Source organism: Chiloscyllium plagiosum, chromosome 22 (genome assembly GCF_004010195.1).
Source record: "Chiloscyllium plagiosum isolate BGI_BamShark_2017 chromosome 22, ASM401019v2, whole genome shotgun sequence".
Lineage (NCBI taxonomy): Eukaryota > Metazoa > Chordata > Chondrichthyes > Orectolobiformes > Hemiscylliidae > Chiloscyllium > Chiloscyllium plagiosum.
Genome location: NC_057731.1, coordinates 46,862,115 through 46,889,233, shown reverse-complemented (window position 1 = coordinate 46,889,233; position 27,119 = coordinate 46,862,115). Strand labels below are relative to the sequence as shown.

Below are 27,119 nucleotides of genomic sequence, written 5' to 3'. Positions count from 1 at the left end.
AATCTCCTCTGCACCTTTTCCAATGCTTCCATATCCTTCCTGTAATGGGGCGACCAGAACTGTACACAATATTCCAAGTGAGGCCACACTAGTGTTTTGTACTCTTGCAGCATGACATCATGGCTTTGGAACTCAATCCCTCTGCCAATGAAATCTAACACACTGTATGTCTTCTTAGCAGCACTATCAACCTGGGTGGCAACTTTCATGGACTCCAAGATCCCCCTGCACATTCACCACGAAGAATCTTTCCATTGACCCAGTATTCTGCCTTCCTGTTATTCTTCCCAAAGTGAATCACTTCACATTTATCTGCATTGAACCCCAATTTCCACCTCAGCCCAATTCTGCAGTTTATCCAAGTCCTTCTGCAACCGGCAACATTCTTTCACACTGTTCACTACTCCACCGACTTTAGTGCCATCTGTTAACTTACTAACCCATCTGTCTATGCCTGCATCTAAGTCATTTATAAAAATGACAAACAGCAGTGGTCTCAAAACAGATCCTTGTAGCACAACACTAGTAACTGGACTCCAGGCTGAATATTTTTCATCAACTATCACTCGCTGTCTTCTCACAGAAAACCAGTTTCTAATCCAAACTGCTAAATCAATACCTTAATCCCATGCTTCTGCATTTTCCCCAACAGTCTCTCAAAGGCTTTACTGAACTGCTCTACCCTCATTCACATGCTTGGTCACCTTCTCAAAAAACTCAATTAGGTTTGTGAGACATGACCTGCCCTTAACGAAACCATGTTGACTATCTGCAATCAAATTGTTGCTTGCTATTCATATACCCATTCAGATGCCTTTTAAATGTTATAATTGTACCAGCCTCCACCAGCTCCTCTGGCAGCTCATTCCACATACACACCACCCTCTGGGTGAAAAGGTTGCCCATTAAATTCCTTTAATATCTTTTTCTTCGCATCGCTGCACTCTACTTTTGGACTCCTCACTTTACAGTTAATCAAAATCTAGAGAAATTTTTCTTTCCTGTTCAATCTTAATTTAACCTAACTGCTTCTTCCCAACCCCTTTGCAATTCAAAGTTCAGCCACTGACATCTGCTGGCAGCTTCACAACATTGCTCGGAATAGAAGTAGACTGACAGCCCTGATTCACCATAAGGGAAATTTCACAGTTGTGTATTGGGAAGGGATTCAACAACCAGTAATTTAAGTGGCATCCCTCCCTGACATACAGGAAGATTTCACCCATTTTAAGTTACTTAATCTGCGTGCAAGTAGATAGGTATATTACATTTATACCTCTAACACATGCCGAAGAGTTTTACAGGAGCGACGATCACAATTGATCTGAGTCACATCATGAAATATTGGAGTAAAGACTTGGTCAGAGTGGTGGGCCTCTAAGGAGGACAGAGAGGTTCAGACAGAGAATTCCAAGTATTATTGGCCAGACGTGGTCAGCAATAGTGGAGTGATTAAAATGGGGGTTATAGGAGTGCAAAGTTCTCAGAGGACCAGAGGAGATTATAGAAACAGGAGTGTAAAGGACCAAAAGTCAAATATGAATTACTGTAGTCCATGTGGTGAAGGGGCACCCATTGTGCTGTTACCCGAGGGACTTGCAGAAAACTAACCTGGATCATTCCAAGTCAGGATGATGCGTGGCTAGGAGGTGAACCTGCAGATGGTGCTGTTCCCATGCATCTGCCACCCTAGTCCTGATAGATGCTGATGGTTGTGGCTTGCTGAAATGCTGCAGTGCATTGTGTAGGTAGAACATACTGCTGCCGCTGTGTGTTGGTTTTGGTGGGACTAAATGTTTAAGGTAGAGAAGTCTTTGTGTGCTTCTAACCAAAATTGTTGAGAATGGTTATCGCCTACATATTGTCTGGTATGAATGTAACTCGCCACTTTTGAACCAAAGCTGGAATTTTGTCCAGGTTTTACGGACACGTACTATTTCAGTATCTGAGGAGTTGTAAATGACACTGACTCATCAGCAAACATCTCCACTGCTGAACTTATAAAAGGAACTTATGATGATGAAGCAGTAGGAGATACAGTAGTTGGACTAATCCTGCAGCGATGTCCTGGGATTGAGATGATTGATGTCCAAACATCCTCCTTTGTGCTAGGTATGACTTCAATCTGTGAAGAGTTGCTCAGATTCCCATTGACTCCAGTTTTGATAGGGCTCCCTGCTGCTACATGTCGTCAAATGCAGCCTTCATGTTGAGGGCAGTCACTCCCAACTCACCCACAGAGTTCAATTCATTTGTTCACGTACAGACCAAGACTGTAATGAAGTCAGGAGATGACTGGCCTAGGCAGAACCCAAAACTGAACGCCAGTGAGCTGATTATTGTTGAGTAACTGCTGCTTGATTGCACTGTTGATGACACATTCCATCACTGTCGATGACACATTCCATCACTATCGATGACACATTCCATCACTGTCTTGATAGTCGAGAGTAGGCTGATGGCATGGTAAGCAGTTGGCCTGGTTTCGTCCTGCTTTTTGTCTACAGGATACATTTTAGCAATTTTCCACATTGCCAGACTGACATCAGTGGTGCAGTTGTCCCAGAACAGCTTGGTTAGAAGCATGGTCGTTTCTGGATTACAAATCTTCAGTGCTATTGTTGGAATATTGCCAAAGTCCATAGCCTTTGTGGTATCCACCCCGTCACATTGAATGAATCATATTGGCCGAAGACTGACAATCTTTGAAGCTGGGGAACTTTGGAGAAGGTCGAGATGAACCAGCCTCTTGGCATTTCCGGCTAAAGGTTGTTGCTAATGAATATTGATGGTCCCAAGCCCATAGCAAAGTGCAATAGGGTATGTTTGCTGAGATTACAATTTTTTATGCATGTCTGCCTTTCAACAAGATCATGGTTGATTTGATTGCAGTCTCCATTCCACTCTCCTGTTGGCCCCTAATAACCCAGAACTCTCTTGTGAGTTTTTTGTTATCCAGAATAGAAGTTCTACTTACTTGATATTTCTAATCAATCACAGTAGCTGGCAACTTTATATTCATTTTGAGCTAAGTTATATGACAACTGAGCTGAAGATTAAATGTATCAATTGACCTCAACTCAACACGGTGGTCAATCGAGAATGAGTTTCTTCAGGTCAGTGCAGATGCACAGTTAGGAGCAAGCAAACTGCTAAAGTCAGAAATTGCTGGAGAAACTCAGCAACTCTGGTAGCATCCATGAAGATGGGTCACTGGACCTGAAATGTTAACCTTGTTTTCTCCCTACAGATGCTACTGTTCCTACCGAGTGTTTCCAGCAACTTCTGTTGTTATTTGTTTCAGATCTCCAGCACCCGCAGTTCTGTTTTATGCAAGAAAACTCATGTTTCTTTGGTGGTCTTCTCAGGCCATCCAAAAACATTTTGCAGCCACCATATTAACCCTTAAAATTGTGGAGAGAGATAGAAGGCTGTTTGCCATGCTAAGCCTGTGACAAGTCCCTGTGTGAGGCAAATAATCTGAAAGATTCTATGCCTGGGCAGAGGGAAGTATCTTAAAGATAGTCACAATAGGCAGTGAGCAACCGTATAGAAGCTATTCACATGGCTGCGTTTCTGAGCAGTCAAGAAGTGATAATGTGGGGATCTGAACAGAGAGAGCACAAAATAATTTGAAAATGAGCAAATAGTTTAAATTTAAACTTTAATAGAAGAAAAATACTTATTTTGTTTAAAATATGTAAAATCTGTAATGTCACTCAGTATGTCAGGCTATAAGAAATGACAGACAAAAAGGAAAGGCATTTCCTCTAGCTCTGAAGTCCTACTGAACTTAGTTCTGCCATTTATACATCCAACTACAGGAGTGACTGTCAAACAATAATTTCAGTACAAACTGGCTTCACAGAAGCAACATCAGTCAAGGGTTTAGGAACCTTCACCTGCTGTTCTTGGTGATACAGCACTCAGGTATGAAGGAATTCAGGTTGAACACGAGCTACTTTCCGGAACTCTTTCCCATGGGATTTGGGGCACTGCATCTCACACCAGCTGATAGGAACCATCTGCTCACCTAAGGGAGGAAAAGACTGCATTTAAAAACATCCAGTATTGGGGTCTAGGGTGACACAGATTCACAATTTCATCTCTTTTGCTTTAAGGTTGATCCAATTTATGATTCACCCCATCACTGGTTTTTATAATTAAAGATTTCATTCCCCGCTACAGTGGGATTCAATCACTTGCTTCAATTGATCATATTTCAAATGACATTATCTTCCACCTTCTGTAAACTTGAGCTCATCTAAAACTTTGATTCTAACATCTTTATTTGCACTAAATCCCACTATCCACCATCCTGTGCTCATTGATGGGCACTGACCTTTGGTATCGCAACATCTTAACTTTAAAATCCCATCGTTGTTTTCAAAATCCCTCTTTAGCCTCGTCCATATAACTCTCAACTTTCTCCAGCTCTACACCTCTCCAAGAGTGCTCCTTCAAATCTGGCCTCGCTGCATTTAATTTCCATCTCTCTGTCACTGTCCTAAACACTGGGGATTGCCCTCTAACTTCTCTATTTCTGGATTTCCACTTTCCTTTGTATGAAGAAATGCATACTAGCATCATTCCTAACAATCTAACTCAAAGATTTTGTCCCCTTCTATAATTCTCCTCCAGCCCTCCTGACTTCCCGCACCAAAGGAAACACTTCATTTGTTCTTACCTTGCTAACTCCTTCAGACACCTAAAAGACAAGGAGTCTAAAGAACTCCAGAATCACTTCAAAGCTTACAGAATATATACCCACCTGCCTCACTGTGTGCGACTACTACACCAAGTTCATTCTCTGCTGTCGTCAGCAAGTAGTTGGACTGAGCATCACCTAACGAGATCTTGGAGAACAAGTTAAGGATAAAAATGCAAATCTTACAGTTCAACCACTAGATGATTGCTTGTCTTATCATTTAAAAACAAAGAGCAAATCCATGTAAAATAAAGAAGGGGTATATATTGAACAAAGAGGACAAAACTTCTGCTTCAGGTGGATTTGAAAAGAATTTTTACTGAGATAGTAGAGGAAGAGGTGGATAATTAGTGTAATTCCTTTAGTTAAAAGGAGGGAGAGAACATCTCCAGGGCATTTCACTGAAGTCAGCTGTCACCTAACATCAGTTAAAGGAGGAAATAGAAGAACATGTTAAAGAGACGTACAATTAATTGTTAACACTGATTTCAAAAAATAGGAACATATTACATGACCAACCTTACTGAATGTTTGAGAAAATAGAGAAACCAGACAATGGTAAATGTACTAGATATAACTATCAGAAACTTTCAAAGATTTTGTATATGGTGCCCCATACTAGACTGATGAGACTAGAGCGTGTGCAGCTTTTATTTATAAAGATAATATCAGAAATATGTGGTTTCACATGCAGGACAGTATTGACAGGTTTCTTCTGATGAAAGGCTAAGAAGTGACCTAATAGGGATATCTAAAACAAAGAAAAGTTTTGATAGAGTGGATTCACAGGGAACATACCTTTTTTGTGGGACGAACATAAGTGCAGACCACCCAAGATCTTCCCAAGCAAACCAACTGGAAATTCTTTAACCAACAAGTGGTAGACCGTACAACTTGCAGGAAGCTTTAAAATAAAATTCATTCAGGGGATGTAAGCTTTGGGCCAGCATTTATTACCCACCACTTATTGACCTGCAGGAGGTGAGGGAGAGCTTCCTTCTTGAACCACTGTAATCCACGGAGCTGTTACGGAGGGAGCTCCAAGATGTTGACCCAGAGACAGTGGAGAGATGGTTTTATATTTCCAAGTCGGGATGGTGAGTTGCTTGGAGGGGAACTTGCAGGTGCTGGTGTTTCCAAGTACCTACTGTCCTGTCCTTATATATGGTGGTGGTTGAGAGTTTGGAAGGTGCTAACTAAGGAACCTTGAAGACAATAGTATAGATACAATGAAGGGAAGTTGGACAAGCATATAAAGTCAAAGGAAAGAGATCATTATGAGGTTAAATTTTGAAGAAAAAAAAGACAGGAGGAAGTTTGAGTGGAGATAAACATAAGCCAAATGGCCTGTTTCTGCATCAAATAGTTCTTGCAGTTCTAAACTGCATCTTCTTTTCAGCTGGAAAATAAAGTGTTTTATTTAAAAATTCTCCCTCCTGCCATGCGACCCTCACTTCCATGTCACCCAACCATTTACCTCACACCAGTACTTTTTCCCCACAGCAGACTTCCTCAGAGAACATTATAATAGGTGCTGAGAGTACCCTGACCCAGAAGCATTACTTTAACACTGCTTATTAATGAGGCAGTTCACTGTAGGAGCATCGTATCAGGAGTGGAAACTGCTCTTGCCAATGTCTACATGTGTTTTCCAATAGGGGGCATTAGTAGACTGGAGGACTGAATTAAGTTATAAGCAAAATACTGTAGATGCCGAAAATCTGAATCAAACACAGAATGCTGGAGAACCTCAGCAGGTCTATGGCGAGAAAAACAGAGTTAATGTTTCATATCCGAAATGACTCTTCTTCAGAACTCAAAGGTGTATTCAGAACCTTTCTTACAGTTCTGAAGATGAGTCATATGTGATTTGGAACATTCACTCCGTTTCTCTCTTCAGAGATGTTGCCAGACCTGCTGAGTTTCTGCAACATTCTGTCTTTGCACCAGAGTTATGTTTCCTTTATATCTTGGCAATATGCCCCAGCTGAGTTTAGGCAGCTTGCTACAGAATAGGCAGCAGAATCTGGGACTCTTATGGCCTACAATGCTCAGTTTCTGGCTGGATAAAGAAAATATGTTGTTCAGCTTGTTCATGGGCACAAGTGAACAAAAAAAATTCTAGATACTGTTTGATCCAATATATTGCTTTGGGTACAGATGGACCAGTGCCCATGTTACCATCTTACCATGTTGCAACCATCTCAATACTTTATAGATATTATTTTTGAACTCTGTGACATTTGTTACATAGGCAAAATGTAACAGGTACTATCAATGGATAAATGACCAAGTTCCGTTCCACTGGTTGAGGGACCATGACATTGTGGGAGCTTTATACTCTGCATTAAGCACTTGGTGGGTTTCATCAGCAAACGCATTAATGTCTTATCCACCTCTGATAATACAACAGCCCCTCAGGACTGCAGTGAAATGTCAACTTGGATTATACATGCAATCCTTGGACCTGATATTCTGAGGTGCAACTAAAAATCTGATATCAAATTAAAATGACAATCTGTAAAGGATACCACTTTTGCTAAAACAATATCACCAGGTCTGAAGCATTTGTAAACCTCTACCTGCAGGAAAGATGATGTTAATTCAGTAAATGTTTAACAATAACCTATCTTTACACAACACCTTTCTTATCCCTAGATCATTCCAAAGTGCTTCACAACCAAAAACATACATTTGAAGTGTAAGACACTGTTCTCATGCAAATACCTTGGGATATTTCATTATATATGAGCCATTCAAATGTCAGTTGTTACCGATCTGTGCCCAGTAAAATCTCACTCAAACATATATCCTGGATGAATAATTCACAGGCTTGACTGCGAAGCTGGAGACTCAAAGTTAAATCCAATCATTTAAGTTTAATTAAATAAAACCAGAATAAAAAGCTTATGTCATTACAAGCTTGTTGTAAAAGCACACTTTGTTAACAGATATCCTTTCAGGAAGAAAGCCGAAACAGGTCTGATTTATTTAGAATTCTAAAACCACAACAATGTGGTTAACTCTTAACTGCTCTCTGAAAAGGGCTCACAAATTAGTGGCATTTTGAAATGACTGTAAGGCTCATTTTGCAAGTGGCACCCACGTCACACAAATGAATAAGAAAAGCAGAATCTGTCTTTCTAACTGAGAATGCAACAACCCCTCAATACTTGAATGGTGAGTCATTCAAACTCCTTTCATGTACACTAACAGATAACCTCCTGCCCAGAAGCAAGAGTGCCACCAACTGAGGCAAATTGACAGACTGGCATGAAAGAGTCAAGTGCTAATCTCAAATGGAGATCAATGGGCAGGATTAGTTTATGAAGGCAAGAATAGAAACTCAACACATTCATTAAAATATTCACATTGCTACCCACCCACATAACCTCCATGCAACAGGCTTTTACTTTCAATACAGATGACAGGGGAGATTTAAAAAAAAATCAGACTCAACTGAGTGACTCCTGTGACTATTTTAGTTTCTATCACAGAAACATATAAAGTTAAGGATCAGGAGGGCATTGACAGATTAAATATCCGACCTGTCACCCAAAGCAGTGACAACAAAGATGATGCATACCTTGTCCTTTTCTGTTGCTCGAATATCTTCTCTTCTACATAAAATAATATTAATGTTATGATAACTGAGTGAGTTCGCTTCCCTAGCAAACATTGCTCTAACCTTAAATTATTCAACATTTAAGTTTTCTGACACTTAACCTTTTCAGGGAATAATACTTGCCACAATTGATGAAGCTATTACAATTCTACCAATTTACAACTAAGAATATATAGATGTAGGCACTGAGGTATATTATGGTACCGATGTAAGGTAAGGGAATCCAGGAATTTAGTTAATAATCCAGTGATACAAGTTCACATCTGACTTCAGCAGCAGAGGATTTAAAATTCATTGAAATAATCAATAATTAGAATTTAAAATTCTAACGTATCAGGAAAGGTCACCATGAACTACTGGATTGCTGTTACACCTCAACAAGTTAAATAACATATTTTACAGAAGGGAATCTATCGTCCTTACCAGTCCTAGTTCGAGCCACATAAATGTGGTTCTGAAATGGCTGAAGAAGCCACTTAGTTGTCTTCAAGGTGATTTACCATGATTTAAGGGCAAATAAGGTTTAGCAATAAATGCTGGCCTTGACAGTACACTAATATCCCATGGGTAAACTAAAAAAAGCTACTCAAATGTAAACAGACTTCCAGTCAGTAACAGGTCAGTATAGTTTGCAATGTAATCCTAATTTATTTAGCAGGTGGTGTGCACTGAATCCCCCAAACACAGTGAAAGCAAGTTGGATAAATCCAGTCCCTCATGAGCACAAGAAACACTGCCTTTCTTCCCTCCAATTCAGTTTCTCTGCAAGTTTGTGCTAAGCTCCAGTTAGTGCCTTCCAGGTAAACCTCAAGTATCTCCCTTTAACAAGTTATCCTTGTGAGCTCAATGGGTACAAAGTGGTAGCTTGCACACTTTGGAGCATCATTGTTTAACCTACCCTTGTCTTGGTTGATGTCTATTCACCTTCAATGCAAGAGTTCATTGAACAATATCATGGAACAGAATCCTGAAGGGCACTCAGCCCAAAACCAAAACAATTCTATTTACATCTTGGCTAGTTTCTTCACCACATAACTATTCAAGAAGATACAAGTTTAGCACTGTAGCCTCGCTGAAAAGAGTTAAACATGGCGCTGGTATGAATTACATGTCGGAGAAAATGAGGACTGCAGATGCTGGAGACCAGAGTTGAAAAGTGTGGTGCTGGAAAAACACAGCAGGCCAGGCAGCATCCGAGGAGCAGGAGAATCGACGTTTCGGGCATAAGCCCTTCTTTAGGAATGAGGCTGGTGTGCCAAGCGGGCTGAGATAAAAGGTAGGGGGGAGGGGCGCTGGGAATACGATATGTGGAAGGAAGTGAGGGTGAGAGTGATAGGCCGGAGAAGGGGTGGGGGTGGAGAGGTCGGGAAGAAGATTGCAGGTCAAGAGGGTGGTGCTGAATCCGGGGTTGGAACTGAGATAAGGTGGGGGGAGGGGAAATGAGATAGCTGGAGAAATCTACATTCATCCTGTGTGGTTGGAGGGTTCCTAGACGGAAGATGAGGCACTCTTCCTCCAGGCGTCATGTGGCCAGGGTCTGGCGATGGAGGAGGCCAAGGACCTGCATGTCCTTGGCGGAGTGGGAAGGGGAGCTAAAGTGTTCAGCCACGGGGCAGTTGGGTTGGTTGGTGCGGGTGTCCCAGAGGTGTTCCCTGAAACGCTCCGCAAGTAGGCGGCCTGTCTCCCCAATGTAGAGGAGACCACATCGGGTGCAGCAGATACAGTAAATGATGTGTGTGGAGGTGCAGGTGAATTTGCGATGAAGAGGCAGGCATAGCTGGGGCTCATGCGGGTGCCCATGGCTACTCTTTTGGTTTGGAGGAAGTGGGAGGATTGGAAGGAGAAGTTGTTAAGAGTGAGGACCAGTTCAGTCAGTCGAAGGAGGGTGTCAGTGGAAGGGTGTCAGTGGGTCGGCGGGAGAGGAAGAAGTGGAGGGCTTGGAGGCCTTCGTGATGGCGGATGGCAATGTATAGCAGGCTGAGACAATGGGTCGCGGACACCTCCTCCTACTGCCCTCTTGACCATGACCCCACCTCCCATCACCAAACCATCATCTCCCAGGCCACCCATAACCTCATCACCTCAGGAGATCTCCCATCCACCGCCTCCAACCTCATAGTCCCACAACCCCGCACTGCCCGTTTCTACCTCCTGCCCAAAATCCACAAACCTGACTGCCTCGGCCGACCCATTGTCTCAGCCTGCTCCTGCCCCACCGAACTCATCTCTGCATACCTCGACACGGTCCTGTCCCCCTTAGTCCAAGAACTCCCCACCTACGTTCGGGACACCACCCAAGCCCTCCACCTCCTCCAGGATTTTCGCTTACCAGGCCCCCAACGCCTTATCTTCATGATGGACATCCAGTCCCTATACACTGCCATCCGCCATCACGAAGGCCTCCAAGCCCTCCACTTTTTCCTATCCAGCCGACCCAACCAGTACCCTTCCACAGACACCCTCCTTCGACTGACTGAACTGGTCCTCACTCTTAACAACTTCTCCTTCCAATCCTCCCACGTCCTCCAAACCAAAAGAGTAGCCATGGGCCCCAGCTATGCCTGCCTCTTCGAATTTACCTGGACCGTCTCAGACTCCTCCCTCCCCTTCCTAGACCTCTCCATTTCTATCTCGGGCGACCGACTCAACACAGACATTTACTACAAACCGACCTACTCCCACAGCTACCTAGATTACACCTCCTCCCACCCTGACCCGTGTAGAAACGCCATCCCATATTCCCAATTCCTTCGCCTCCGCCGCATCTGCTCCCATGAGGACCAATTCCACTACCAAACAACCCAAATGGCCTCCTTCTTCAAAGACCGCAATTTCCCCTCTGACGTGGTCGATGATGCTCTCCACCGCATCTCCTCCACTTCCCGCTCCTCCAATCACCACCAGGACAGAACCCCACTGGTCCTCACCTACCACCCCACCAACCTACGGATATATCGTATCATTCTCCATCATTTCCACCACCTCCAAACAGACCCCATCACTAGGGATATATATCCCTCCCCACCCCTATCAGCATTCTGCAGAGACCACTCCCTCCGCGACTCCCTCATCAGGTCCACATCCTCTGCAGAGACCACTCCCTCCGCGACTCCCTCATCAGGTCCACATCCCCCCACCAACCCAACCTCCACTCCTGGCACCTTCCCCTGCAACCGCAAGTGCAAAACCTGCACCCACACCTTCCCCCCTCACTTCCCTCCAAGGCCCCAATGGATCCTTCCATATCCATCGCAAATTCACCTACACCTCCACACACATTTACTGTATCCGCTGCACCTGATATGGTCTCCTCTACATTGGGGAGACAGGCTGCCTACTTGCAGAATGTTTCAGGGAACACCTCTGGGACACCCGCACCAACCAACCAACCCAACCGCCCCATGGCTGAACACTTTAACTCCCCCTCCGCCAAGGACATGCAGGTCCTTGGCCTCCTCCATCGCCAGACCCTGGCCACACGACCCTGGAGGAAGAGTGCCTCATCTTCTGCCTAGGAACCCTCCAACCACACGGGATGAATGTAGCTCCTCATTTCCCCTCCCCCCCACCTTATCTCAGTCCCAACCCCCGGATTCAGCACCGCCCTCTTGACCTGCAATCTTCTTCCCGACCTCTCCGCCCCCACCCCCTCTCCGGCCTATCACCCTCACCTCCTTCCTCCTATCGTATTCCCAGCGCCCCTCCCCCAAATTCCCTCCCCCCTACCTTTTATCACAGCCCGCTTGGCACACCAGCCTCATTCCTGAACCCCAAAAGTCGATTCTCCGGCTCCTTGGATGCTGCCTGGCCTGCTGTGTTTTTCCAGCACCACACTTTTCAACCCCGGAATTACATGTCATCTAGATCACTATTGTGAAGTACAGTAAAACTCTGGAGTAAAATGACTGGTATACCTATCTTGGGTGTCAAAGAAAATGTGGTCTGGACATAGGTAAAACTCAGACCTCTCAGAATGGCTTGCAAACAGCTAATTGACTGCAGATTTGGATCAGTTTGCCCACTTGTTTGCCCCAAGGAATGTGAGGCAAATAAAATCAGCAAAGGGAAGGAGCACAAGACAATATGTACTGTAGAAGGTACTTATGCAAAACATTTAAAATCTGATTTATACACCAGCTGTCAATTAAATTTATAGTCCTGGCTACAAATTTATGCTCTCCTGTGAGACTGCAGAACCAGTCTGCACTCACTATATTACCTGATGGTTCCTCGAAAAGTCCCTTTCAGTGGAGTGGATCGTACATATAAAATATGGACTTTGACAAACCTAGGGTTTATGCTGGTCACCTGTTAGTAAAAGGGAAAATGTCCATTAACATTTCTAATAAGTATGATGCAGTACACTTAGGGAACAATAAAGGATGCAGATGGGGAGAAGGGATCGTGGGTGAGTAAAACGTTCTACAGCAGGTAAGAAATGCACAATACAGACATGATACAAGTGTCTAGAAGATTGACCATCAGCCACATCCATTTTAAAGACAACTTCAAACAGAGTACACCTCTCAGTCTTGGCACATGGATCAGTCCAGTTAGAGGAGATGATAACTTTGCGGTAATGTAACTCAATTAATAAGTCAGAGTCTCAGGCCAAGGGTTTTGGGACTCTTGCTCAAATACTGCAATGGTAGCTAATTGAATTTAAATTCAATCAATAAATCTTGAACATAAAGTTCATCTAGTGATTACAACGACATGAAACTATCATCGATTGTTGTAAAAACCCATTAGGTTCACTAATATCCTTTAGGGAAGGAAATCTGCCATACTTATTGAGTCTGACCTACATTTGACTCCAGACCCACACCTCAAATAGCATAGGAAGCCACATAGTTCAAGACAACAAAGGTTGGCCTTGCTGGTGACACCCATATCCCATGAAAGAATTTTAAAACGTTACCGTAAATGAGCAGTAATTTTACCCTGCACTTGGTTAAGTTTCTCTCCTCATCTCCAGGATATAGGCATTGCTGACACGGTCAGCATTCATTGTTCATCCCCGAATGTCTTTGAGAAGGTGGTAAAGAGCCACCTTTTTGAACTGCTGCAGTCCCATGAATCAAAGTTCTGATGGGTGGGGGAATGGATTCTGTATATGATCTCAGCGGTCTCAAGTTAAAGCTTGTAAAAGATGCTGATTACTATTTTTCTTCTCATTTGAAGTGTGTGCAAATATAAACTGAGCACTGGATCAGGCTACTTGTCTAACAATCATACAGCACAGAATGAGACCATTTATCCCATCATGCCTGTGCTAGGTCTTTGAAAGAGCTTGCCAATTAATCTCACTCATCCTGTTCTTTCCCCATAGTCATATACAGAGGAGCGTTGATTATCTGAATTTCGGATGATCCAAACAAGATCGCAAGGTCCTGATACTCGGCTAAACTGTGTTATCTGAACATTTGATTATCCAAACATTTGGTTATCTGGACAAAATACTCCCTGCCCGTGTCGTTCAGATAATTGAGGTTTCTGTGTATATTGTTTTGTTTTCAAAGTATGTATCTAACTCCATTTGGAAAGGCTTAATCAAATTTGATGTCAGTCCCTTTCAGGGAACTGTGGTCCAGGTCACAACTCACTGAATGGAAACAGTATGCACTGGAGATTGAATATCCAGAATTGTAATTAAATGCACATGGTTTGGTTATATTAAGGACTGCAGAGAAAGGAATGAAACCACCCTTACCTTGCACGTTACAACAACACCGACCTCTGGCAGGAGCTGAGGCTCTGAGTCCCGAACTACTGATATGACTGGCACCTGCAAACAATAACTCAGAATGATCACAGTCTGTAGAGTATAGAAACACGCCAGTCACTATCAACATGTTCTTCAATTCTTTCCTGCCTCATGTACTTGTCTTGATTCCCAAAAATATGAATCTATGTTGTTGGCTTTAACTATTAGCTTTTCCAGTGGATTTCCTATCATAAGAACTCGTCGCAGGAAACCCAGGGAAACTGGTAGAGAGAAGAAAAATTCACTGGAATTTTCTACTCTATGTTAAATAAAAATTATTTCATGAGATTTGGCTCGGCCAGCATTTAATGCCCATCCATAGGTGCTGCAGTTTGAAGGCCAGAATGTAAGTGAACCACTTGGTTAAGAAGTCTACATTCAATTTCTAATTGGTGTTGAGTTTGCTGACCTCTGCCATGCACCATTTGGGATATTCAAACTTGCTTCATACCACTGACTCAAGAGAGAAGAAAGGATAATAACCAGCGTTCATTGATATGGATTCTATCATGCTCATTTGAAGAATGGGCACTGAGGGTAAGAACTAGAGAGTTCCGAGGAAAAGGAAAAATTGACTTATTTTCATGGATCTATTTCAATACCATTGAGATTGATCAATCTCAGCTTCACCCTTTGTCACTGAAGGTACACCTAGCTCTCTCCTAGTTTCCCAAATTATTTCCCAATGTCAGCTACATCTCAATGATAGCTGTTGTACTCCTGATAGCCAGTTATGGAGAAAGAATCCAAAGCCAGCCATTGCTTGGAATGGATTTATTCAAGTGAAACAAAAAGATTATTATATCTCCCAATTCCACTCACCTATTTCAGTAAATGTTACTTTATACATGTTAAAGCTACCATCAAATCACTGGCCTCTAAACACATGTATTCAACTTGAATTCATGAAATTGACACATATTAAAATGTCACATGCATCAAGTTAAATCTGCTGCTGCAATTTGTTCCTTATATTACATGTATGTGTTGGCCTACATGGGCTCTGCATGTAAATTGAACAATTGGAACATGGGTGATTTAATGATTTGGTCAACAGGCGAAAAATGCCATAGGTGGGTTGGTTCTGTGCAACGACACTTCAGGATATAAAAAAAAATACTACAAGTATTTGTGGAGAGATGACTGGGTGGACTAGTCACCCTGACAGTTCGTCTGCTGAAATGTTTTATCCACTCCTTTCTTAATGCACTCTCCTGGCTGGATTATTTAATAGCTTGTGCCTAATACACAATTTCTCACCATTGTATTGGCTTTTGAATTGATTTAATATTACCCCAACACTTTGGAAATATAATCCAATCTTATCGCACTGGAATACAGTTTGGATTTTTTAAAAATCTTCTGGAGGACTTGAATCCACAACCTTCTGACTCAGTAATGAAAGTGCTATCCACTGAGCTATGGCTCACACTTAATGGAAATGGAGATTTAAAAAAATTAATTCAAGGGATGAATGCATTGCAATCAAGACCAGCATGTATTGATCACCCCTAATTTCCTTGGGAAGATGATGGTGCATTGTTCCTTGAAACCTAGTGTAGGTAACAGTCTTTCATGATTTTGACCCAGAGGCAGTGAAAGAACAGCGATATAGCTCCAAGTTGACAGGGTGAGTGGCTTGAGGGGGGATTTGCAGGTGATGACATTCCCATGCAACTGTTGCCAGGATATTTCTAGGAGGTAGAAGTAATGGATTTGGAAAGTGTTGTCAAAGGAATCAGGATGATTGGCGCTGTGATCCACTAATCTGGGTTGGTCATTGGATAAGATCATTGATAAAGCATTTTAATGGGACCTTAGTCACCATGCCTCACTGAAACTGGCACTGGATGAGCTAAGTTAAGTTGACTTTGTACTCCCCTGAAGAGAAAGAAATAGTTGTTGAAAATCTCAGCAACTGAACAGTGTGCAATGGCAATCTGTGTCACTGACTCTACCGTGCTTACCATTCCATTGTCGTTTTCTTTCACCACATACCCAGCTAAAGATGCAAAAATATATCCATGCCTGGAGTACGTGCCATTACCAGGAGTGCCGTCCTCAGTGCTGCATAGTCTCTCCCCTGTAGATATGCAATAGAATTTCGACAAATTAGGACATATGGCAAAGGAAAAAAAACTTGCAATTATCATTGCACATTTCATGACCTCAAACCACTAGCCAACAGATTTCATTCATTTTAAGTCACTTGTCCGCAATGTGACTGCCCCCAGATAGTGAGCTGATACTGACCAGACAACCCAGTTAGAAATGTTGGTTGAGGAATAAATATTGTCCAGATCACTAAAGAGAACTGGCCTGTTCTTCTTCAAAATAGTCCCTGGATCTTATATGTTTAATTGGAAGAAGCATTGTTTAAAATCACATTCAACAGACAACACTTTCAACAATAAGGCAGCACACTCACAGTGTGACAGAGTACCAGTGTAAACTCTGCCCAGAAGTCTCAGGAATGAGATATCATCATCCATTAAATTTTTTCACAGAGTAAAAATACAGTTAGGGTCCTTCAAAGCACAGACATGTCTGTGTATTGCTGTACAGCAATCACTGGATAACCACTTTCATACAGAAAGTAACAGATTTCGGATATTTTGGCCAAGACTGATCTTCAAATATGTCTTTGATAATGATCAGATGCACCTTGTTGTTCCTGCTGTTATAATAAATTATAAGTAATGCAGTTAACAGAGATCCAGAATGGTAGTGTTAATGGTGCCCAAGTCAGAGTTACCATTCAGATTTATTTATTGCCATGTGCATTTTGTTACAAAAATAGCGAAAACTGTTGTACAGTGTCACCACTCTCTGGCGCCATCTTAAAACACAGAAAAATAAACTAAAGCATAGAAAATAAAGGCAGTAAAATGAAAAGAGTAAGAATAACTGTCGAATTTTGCAGTGCTTCTTGTTAAGTGCTCTGTCATGGGCCATGGGCCTGGTGGTCAGGCACTAGTCTCCATTGCCGCACCGCTGCTGGAGCGCAAGATGCCACTCTTTGGAGCCATCTCACGTCCGCCAATGCCCTCACCACTGCGATTTCTTGCTGGACCTCATCAATGCCACACGGTATCAAACCAACTCAAACATGACACCGTTGCCACGATGAGTCCGCTTCAGACCCACCTCGCCAATGCAGCAGCTGTTGATGCCGCTAGGTCTCATACCAGGTCGAAATTCATCTTCACCACAGCAGCCATGAATTAGCGCTGGGAGTGCCTTGACAATACCGAAGCTGCCAGCAACACAAACTCATCTACAATGTTGCTGCCATCAGTCCACGATGCTGGGCCTACTCGCCAGCAATGCCATTACCATGCCTGAGCTCTTCACCAAGGGATAAGTAAAATAAAACAAAAGAGAAAAAAAAACTAGAAGAGAGAGAAAAAGTAAAAGAAACAAAGTGGAAAATGGTCAGAGAGGACAAGCCCTGGGCTCAAAAGCCCTACTCCACCACAATCCTACTTGAAGATGCAATATAGGATTCTTAACAGGCTTGACAGGGTAATTGCCAAGTGATTGATTCTAAACTCATGAGCTGAAACAGAGGGCATAGTCTCAGAATAAAGGGGCACCAATTTAAGACTGAGACAAAGATGATTTTTTTTTCCTATCAGTGGTTGAGAGCCTTTGGAACTCCTTGCCAAGAAGTCATACAGCAAGGAAACACACCCTTCAGTCTAACTAGTCTACACTGACTATGTTCCAAACTAAACTAGACTCACCTGCATGTGCTTGGCCCATATCTCTATGAACCTTTTCTATTCTTCTCTAAATGTCTTTTAAATGTTGTCCTGTACTTATTTCAATCATATTGATTGAGTTTTTTGAAGAAGCAACAAAGAGGATTGATGAGAGCAGTGGTGGACGTGATATATATGGACTTCAGTAAGATGTTCGATAAGGTTCCCCATGGGAGACTGGTTAGCAAGGTTAGATCTCTTGGAATCCAGGGAGAACTAGCCATTCAGATACAGAACTGGCTCAAAGACAGAGGGTGGTGGCGGAGGGTTGTTTTTCAGACTGAAGGCCTGTGACCAGTGAAGTGCCACAAGGATCAGTGCTGAATCCACTACTTTTCATCATTTATATAAATGATTTGGAATATGAGCATAAGAGGTATAGTTAGTAAGTTTGCAGATGACACCAAAATTGGAGGTGTAGTGGACAGCAAAGAAGGCTACCTCAGATTACAACTGGATCTTGATCAGATGGGCCAATAGGCTGAGAAGTGGCAGATAGAGCTTAATTTAGATAAATGTGAGGTGCTGCATTTTGGGAAAGCAAATCTTAGCAGGACTTATACACTTAATGGTAAGGCCCTAGACAGTATTGATGTACAAAGAGACCTTGGAGTGCAGGTTCATAGCTCCTTGAAAGTGGAGTCAAAGGTAGATAGGACAGTGAAGAAGGTGTTTGGTATGCTTTCCTCTATTGTCTAGATTAGAGTGGTGCTGAAAAAGCACAGCAGGTCAGGCAGCATCTGAGGAGCAGGAAAATCGATGTCTCAGGTAAAAGCCCTTCATCGGGAATGGAGGCAGGGAGCCTCCAGGGTGGAGATAAATGGGGGGAGGGGGCTGGGGAAATAGCAGCAAAGAGTGGAGTTGAACCCAGGTCTGTGGCGCTGTGAAGCAGCAGTGCTAACCACTGTGCCACCCACATAGATCAGAGAGAAGGATGGGGAAGGTAGCAAAGAATACAATGGGTAGATGGGAGTGGGGATGAAGGTGATAGGTCAGAGGGGAGGATGGAGCAGATAAGTGGGAAGGGAGATTGGCAGGTAGGACACGTCATGAGGATGGTGCTGAACTGGATGTTAGAACCCGCTGTGCTTTTCCAGCACCACTCTAATTTCCAGCATCTGCAGTCCTCACTTTTGCCTGTATGCTTTCCTTTATTGGTCAGAATATAGAGTACAAAAGTTAGAAGGTCATGTTGCAGCTGTACAGGACATTGGTTAGGCCACTGTTGGAATATTGTGTGCAATTCTGGTCTCCTTCCTATCGGAAAGATGTTGTGAAACTTGAAAGGGTTCAGAAAAGATTGACAAGGATGTTGCCAGGATTGGAGGATTTGAGCTATAGGGAGAGATTGAATAGGCTGGGGCTGTTTTCTCTGGCATGTCGGAGGCTGAGGTGTGACCTTATAGAGGTTTACAAAATCATGAGGGGCATGGATAGGGTAAATATACAAAGTATTTTCCCTGGGGTTGGGAAGTCCAGAACTAGAGGGCATAGGTTTAGGGTGAGAGGGGAAAGATATAAAAGAGACCTGAAGGGCAACATTTTCACGCAGAGGGTGGTGCATGTCTACAATGAGCTGCCAGAGGAAGTGGTGGAGGCTAGTATGGGTTTGCAATATTTAAAAGGCATTTGGATGGGTATATGAATAGGAGGGGTTTTGAGGGATAAGGGGCAAGTGCTGGCAGGTGGGATTGGATTGGGTTGGGATGTCTTGTCAGCATGGACAAGTTTGACCAAAGGTTCTGTTTCCATGCTGTACATCTCTATGACTCCATATCCTCTGACAGTTCGAGGGGTTTCGAGGGATAAGGGGCAAGTGCTGGCAGGTGGGATTGGATTGGGTTGGGATGTCTGGTCAGCATGGACGAGTTTGACCGAAGGTTCTGTTTCCATGCTGTATATCTCTATGACTCCATATCCTCTGACAGTTCATTTCATACACAAACAACTGTGTAAAAAGGTTTCCCCAACCCCCCCAGTCCTTTTTAAATCTTTCTCCTCTCACCTTAAAAATATGCTCCCTAGTTTTGAACTCCCCCACACTAATGAAAAGACTTTTGATATTCACTTTACCTACGCTCCTCGTGCTTTCTTAACCATCCTGTTCACTTACAACACAAATCGCAAAGAATTATATACCTGAACACTGGCCAGGGCTCTACCATTAATTGTATAAATCTTTTCTTATTTGTTTTACCAAATTACAATACCTTTCAATTATCCAAATTTAAACTCCATCTGCCACTCAGCCCAATGACCCAATTGATCAAAATCTCTTTGTAATCTTGGATTACTTTCTACACTGTCCACTACAACACCAACTTTGTTGTCATTTGCAAACTTAATAATTATGCCTTCTATATTCTCATCCAAATAATTTATATAAATGACAAACAAAAGTGGACCCAGTACCAATCCCTGTGGATCACTACTGGTCACAAGCGTTGAGTCTGAAAAACAATACTCGACACCACTTTGTCTCCTACTGTCAAGCTCACCCTGAACATCATGTGATCTAACTTTACTAATTAGTTTACCATACAGAACCATATCAAAGTCCAAAGTAAACAAAATCTACTGCTCTTCCCTCATCAATCTTTTTGGTTACTTCCTCAAAAAAAATCAAACAAGTTTGTGAGACACAATTTCCGTCACACAAAGCTATGCTGACTATTCCTATGAATTCCTTGCTTGTCCAAATGCACGTAAATCCTATCTTTCAGAATCACAACCAACAACTTATCCACTACCAATATCAGACACTGGTCTTTCCTATGCTCAAGGTTCCTGAAGAAGGGCTTATGCCCAAAATGTCAATTCTCCTGCTCCTTGGATGCTGCCTGACCTGCTGCGCTTTTCCAGCAACACATTTTTCAGCACTGGTCTTTCATTTCCAGGCTTCTCCTTCCCACATTTCCTAGATAAAGGTACAATATTAACTGTCCTCCAGTCCCCTAGCACCTCAACCATGGTTGTACACGATATAAACATTTCTGCCAGGGGGCCTGGAATTTCCTTTCTAATTTCCCACAAATTCCTGAGATACACATGATCAGATCCTGGAGATTTATCCACTTTTATAATTTCTAAGACGTCCACCACTTCCTTTGCTGTAACATCAGCCGTTTTAAAACATTGATATTTATTTCGCTGCGTTCGCTAGCCTTCATTTCTTTCTTCACAATAGAAACTGTGTATATTTAAGGTTGAGACAGATAAATTATTGATTAATATGGAAACTGAGAGATATGGGGAGAGTGGACATGAGGCGAGTGGAATCAGCCATCACCCTTATGAAGGGTGAAGCAGGCTCAAGGACCGAATGACCTGTACCTACTCCTGTTCCCAATAGTCTCCCTCATCGATCAATCCCGTCCTGTCCCTTCCCTCTGCAGCACCACTCTCCTGAACCCTCTCGGTACCTGGGATGCAGAACTTCAGCGGCGCCATCACTGCTTCGCGGAGCCCCGGGAAACGCCCTGTGATTGGCTGAAGCGGCCTCCCGGAGTAAGGGGCGAGCGGATTGGCTGCAGTTGGTTGTTAAGGACCGTCATTCGGAGCGGGACAGGGACAAGTTGCCCCGGCTCCCGAATCCCCTCCTCCACCTGCGAATAGCTTCGGTCCCTTCTTCAAACTCCCATCCTTTAACCTAAGCCCCTTGGACCCCCCCCGCCGGCTTGGCATGGTTCGAGCGCAATCTTCCTTTCAACCCCCTTTCTCTTCACCCTCCCCTCTTCCCAATTTCCCTCCAACTACCTCCTTCCCTATTTCTTTCCTGCTCCCCCTCCATTTCCCGCCATCATCCCCCCTGACCACCTTTCGAACTTATTTTCGTAACCTCACTAATCTCTCTGACATACAGGATTGGTAAACAATGTAAGGTTTGATTCATTAGAATACTCCTAACTGAGAGAGACTTTATATAACACATAATTTTTATAAAATCTTAACATAGATTTGGGAGCTATAATTACCACAATTTAATAATATGTATCCCTTTCAAGGCAAAGATGAGGAATTTATTTTTTCCCCAGAGCATTATAAGAGTGTGAGACTAGAACTTTGATAGATAAGGAGTTCAAGGGTTATGAGCTGCAGGCAGAAAAATGAAGGTGAGAACTTAACCAGATCAATCATGATTTTATTGATTTAGAGATGCCGGTGTTGGACTGGGGTGTACAAAGTTAAAAATCACACAACACCAGGTTGTAGTCCAACAGGTTTAATTGGAAGCACACTAGCTTTTGGAGTGACGCTCCTTCATCAGGTGATTGTGGAGGGCTCGATCGTAACAGAATTTATAGCAAAAATTTGCAGTGTGATGTAACTGAAATTATACATTGAATAGCGATGCAGGCTCGAAAGAACAAACTGTTTACTGCTACTTCGAAGTGCTATCATCTTCACAGCAAAAGCTGAACCCTCATTAGCTGACTTCTTGTCACATGCTGCTTTCTCAATGACACATACAAAATTGCATATACTCCTAAAGTGATATAATGTCTCATCTTTTTTCCAAGGTAACATTAATGTAAAAATGCATGCATGATAGGATAGTTGTGAAAATCATTTTTGACACAAGTTACATACACTTCTTGAGAGCTTAAGAGTCTATGATTTATGGGTGATTTACCAATCCTAGATTTCATGGTGGTTCAGTTTTCACGCGATCATGACTTAATCACTTGTAAGTGCATTTGTATCCCAGATACTGTCAGAGTGCTGATTGTTTTTATGGTGGGCTTCCACAAACTTTACTTTTCAAAATCATTGTTGGATGTGTTTTAGACCCACTTAGAATTCTGGGTATTATACACTAGTCCATTAGCTAGCTTCTGTTTCTCCTTTAAAGCCCAGTTTGGTGTAGAATCTTGGCTGACTGCACATTTGTTGGATAGGAATAGAACTTGTAGTTTTTGTCCTACGTACAACTTAAGATAATCCTACACCGGCATATTGGTTGTGAGTCTTTTTCGTTTTTTAAGAAGATGCTCCTGTATTCTTAAGAATTTGGAAAGGTGATGATTTCACAAAGTTGTGTTAACCTGCCCCTCAAACATGATTTTCATCGATGATGGTTAACTCATTTCTAAATGTGTTGATGTCAAGTATAGCATCGCAATACTGAAATCTTAAGAGGTTTATAAAATAATGAGGGGTACAGATAAATTGAATGGCAGGTGTCTTTTCCCTAGCGTGGGGGATTTCAAGACTAGGGGGCACGTTTTTAAGGTGAGAGGAGAAAGTTTTAAAAAAGACATAAGAGATAATTGTTTTTTACACAGGGTAGTTTTGTGTGTGGAATGAACTGCCAGAAGAAGTGGGCGGCACGGTGGTTCGCACTGCTGCCTCACAGCGTCAGAGACCCGGGTTCAATTCCCGCCTTAGGCGACTGACTGTGTGGAGTTTGCACATTCTCCCCGTGTCTGCGTGGGTTTCCTCCGGGTGCTCCGGTTTCCTCCCACAGTCCAAAGATGTGCAGGGCCAGGTGAATTGGCCATACTAAATTGCCCATAGTGTTAGGTTAGGGGTATGGGTGGGTTTCGCTTCGGCGGGTCGGTGTGGACTTGTTGAGCCGAAGGGCCTGTTTCCACGCTGTAAATGTAATCTAATCAAAAAAAAAAGAAGTACTGTATGTGGATACAGTTATGTTTAAACGGAATATGGGCTAAGTGCAGACGGGTCGGACTAGTTTAGTTTGGGATTATGGGAAGGGTCTGTTTCTGTGCTGTATGACTCTATGTACAGCATGGAAACTGACCCTTTGGTCCAACTCATCCATGCTGACCAAATATCCTAACTGATTGTCTAATTTGCCAGCATTTGGACCATATCCCTCTAAATCCTTCCTATTCATATACCCATCCAGATACCTTCTAAATGTTGTAATTGTACCAGCCTTCACCACCTCCACTGGCAGCTTATTCCATATGCGCAACCACCCTCATGCATGAAAAAGTTGCCCCTTAGGTCCCTTTTAAATCTTTCCCCTCTCATCTTGAACCTATACCCTCTAGTTTTGTCCTCTCCTACCCTTGGGGAAAAAACCTTGGCTATTCACCCTATCCATGCTCCTCATGATTTTATAAACTTCTATAAAGTAACCCCTCAGCTTCTGATGCCCCAGGTGAAACAGCCCCAGCCTATTCAGCCTCTCCCTATAGCTTAAACCCTCCAACTATGGGAACAGCCTTCTAGATCTTTTCTGATCTTTCAAGTTTCAGAGATTATTTTGTTTCTCTTCACTTTATAATTAATGGCTTAATTTCTTTATTTAGGCATGGGATATGGGTACTGATGGTTGGGCTAGTATGTTTTAACCATTCCTAGGTTCCTTTAAGAAGGTGAGCTACCTTCCTGATCTGCTGCAATCCATTTGGGATTGGTACATCCACAGTGCCATACGGAGGAAGACTTTGAGCCAGTGACAACAAAAAAAAGCAATATGTATCAAGTGCATCTTTTAGATAATACACACTAAGGATGTCACCTAGACAGGGGATGAAATGTCTGCAACACAAATTCCCAGCTCGGCGAACAGAACCACAACAACGAGCACCCAAGCTACAAATCTTCTCACAATCTTTGAACACAGATAGATTTTTTTTATTGTTAAAGGGATCAAGGGTTACAGGGAGAAGGCAGGAGAATGGGGCTAAGAACACATTTGAAAGGCAGAGGAGACTTGATGGGCCAAATGGCCTAATTCTGCTCCTATGTCTTATAGACTAAGAGGGAAAAACATACTTGACTTCATTCTCTCCAGTCTGCCTGTCGTAAGTACTTCTGCCCATGACATTATTGATTAGATTGACCATCGTACAATCCCTACAGAGACAAAGTCCTCTGTTCACTGTCTTTGTGTTGTGTGGAACTATCAGAAGCACCTAGCATAACTAAAAATTACGTTTCAACCTGGTTAAACTACAAAACAGGTCTACTAGCAAACCAAACACATAAGCAGCAAGTCACAGACAGAGCCAAGCAACTTCACAACCAATGGATCCGATCTAAGCTCCTCATTCTGCCACATCCAGTCATGAATAGTGGTTCACAATTAAACAACTCACTGGAGGAGGAGGAGGCTTCACAAATATTTCCATCCTAATGGTAGGGGGCCCAGCACATCAGTGCAAAAAATAAACCTGAAGCCACAATTTTCAGACAGAAGTGTCAAGTTGGCCTCGTCCAGTGGTCCCCCCAGCATCACAGATGTCAGTCTTTAGACAATTCAATTCACTTCACATGATTCCAGGAAATGGTTAGAGACACTGAATACTGCAAAACTATGGATCCTGCCAACATTCTGGCAATAGCACTGAAGACTTATCCTCCGGAACATGTCATGCCCCTAGCCAAGCTGATCCAGTACAGCTAAAACACTGTCATTTACTCAACAATATGAAAAATTGTCCAGATATGTCCTGTACCCAATAAAGTGCAACAAATCCATACAACGAATGGATTTGTCGATTATCATTAAAAACACAGAAATAGAAAACACACACCGGATCATCAACCCCACACTCACAGGAATCAGATTCACTAGAGAGGAAGAAAAGGACAACAACTCCCATTTCTAGACATGATGGTACAGAGAACACCGAATGGAGAATTCACCACAAAGGTATACAGGAAAGCCACACACACAGACCAAGTCCTGAACTACGAAAGCAACCACCCCAACTGTTCAAAAGGGCCACAACACACTGCAGCATGCCAGAACTGCAAAAAGAGGAAGAAGAACACCTCTACAATGTATTCGCCAAAAATGGATACCCCCGCAATTTCATCAACAGAAGCCTAAGGGAAAGACAATGGAATGAGGACATGCCACAACCAAAAGGACTAGCCATGTTACCATACATCAAAAACATTTCTGAACTGACAGCCAAACTACTACGACCACTAGGACTCATAACAGCACACAAACCAACAGCCACTCTCAGACAACAACTCACCAGGACAAAGGACCCGATACCCAGCATGAGCAAAACCAACGTAGTGTACAAAATCCCATGCAAGGACTGCACAAAACACTACATAGGACAAACAGGAAGACAGCTAACGATCTGCATCCATGAACACCAACTAGCCACGAAACGACACGACCAGCTATCCTTGTAGCCACACACGCAGCTGACAAGCAACATGAGTTCGACTGGCACAACACTACTATTATAGGCCAAGCCAAACAGAGAACAGCCAGGGAATTCCTAGAGGCATGGCACTCATCCACAGATTCTATCAACAAACACATCGACCTGGACCCAATATACCGGCCACTGCAGCGGACAGCTGGAACTGATAACCGGAAGCGGCAGAGACAAACCACTATAAATGCCGGAGGAAACAACACAGAAGTGCTTCACAGGAGGCTCCCAAGCACTGAGGATGTCACCTAGACAGGGGACGAAACGTCTGCAACACAAATGACCAGCTCGGCGAACAGAACCACAACAATCTATCTGTGTCTTTAATACACTCAGTGACTTGGCCTTCACAATCCTTCTGCAGCAATGAATTCTGCAGATTAACTATCCTCTGGCTGAAGAAATTTCTTCTAATCTCTGTTCTAAAGGGTCATCCCTTCACTCTGAGGCTGTGCCCTCAGGTCCTAGTCTGTCCTAATAATGGAAACACCTCCACAGTCAGTCTATCCAGTCCTTGCAGTATTTTGTAAGTTTCTATCAGATCCCTCTTCAACCTTCTAAGCTCCATTAAGTACAGACCCAGAGTCCTCAACTACTTCTCATATGACAAGCCCTTTATTTCTGGGATCATTCTTGTAAACCTCATCTCGACCCCTCCTACACACCAGCATATCATTCCTTAGATACAGACCTCAAAACTTCTCACAATATTCCAAATGTAGTCTGACCAAAGTCTTATACAACCTCAGTAGCACATTTTCTACTCTTGTATTCTAGCTCTCTTGAATTTAATGCTCACATTGCATTTGACTTCTTAACTGCCAACTAAACTGCAGTTAACATTAAGAGAATCCTGAACTAGGACTCCCAAGTCCCTTTGTGCTTCAGATGTCTGAAGCCTTTCCCCATTTAGGAAATAGTCTATGCTGTCCAGCTCTATGACTCTTATTTGTTTTTCTCTCTCTTTAGGCTCTATCTCCTTATCTTACGAGCAAAGTGCATAACCTTACACTTTCCCACATTATATTCTATCTGCTACTTCTTTGCCTACTCTCCTAGCTTGTCCACATCCTTCTACAGCTTCTCCACTTCCTCAATACCA

At 42.9% G+C, this 27,119-nt stretch overlaps 1 protein-coding gene across 2 annotated transcripts; it reads right to left on the bottom strand.

Annotated features, from left to right (window-relative positions):
- Nucleotides 1–3,650: 3,650 nt before the first annotated feature.
- Nucleotides 3,651–21,451, bottom strand: exosc1 (exosome component 1). Of its 2 annotated transcripts, none has more exons than XM_043712976.1 (8): nucleotides 21,287–21,451; nucleotides 16,068–16,183; nucleotides 14,047–14,121; nucleotides 12,553–12,641; nucleotides 8,295–8,328; nucleotides 7,240–7,290; nucleotides 4,772–4,856; nucleotides 3,651–4,033 (listed from the first exon to the last, which is right to left on the bottom strand). In XM_043712976.1, exons 1-8 carry the CDS (start codon nucleotides 21,312–21,314, stop codon nucleotides 3,927–3,929), a joined length of 585 nt encoding a protein of 194 aa, XP_043568911.1. In that variant the 5' UTR covers nucleotides 21,315–21,451; the 3' UTR covers nucleotides 3,651–3,926. The 2 variants fall into 2 exon arrangements, with proteins under 2 accessions (XP_043568911.1, XP_043568912.1); XM_043712977.1 differs by having other exon boundaries at nucleotides 21,202–21,289.
- Nucleotides 21,452–27,119: the final 5,668 nt, after the last annotated feature.

Bases quoted from the DNA above. Each gene is read 5' to 3' on its own strand.
- exosc1 (XM_043712976.1), bottom strand. From the start codon at position 21,314: ATGGCGCCGCTGAAGTTCTGCATCCCAG. The intron at 12,642-14,046 runs GTAAGGGTGGTT...TTTTACTAACAG, and splicing joins GTGTTGTTGTAACGTGCAAG to GTGACCAGCATAAACCCTAG. The intron at 4,857-7,239 runs GTATCCTTTACA...TTGTTCTCCAAG, and splicing joins ATATTGTTTTAGCAAAAGTG to ATCTCGTTAGGTGATGCTCA.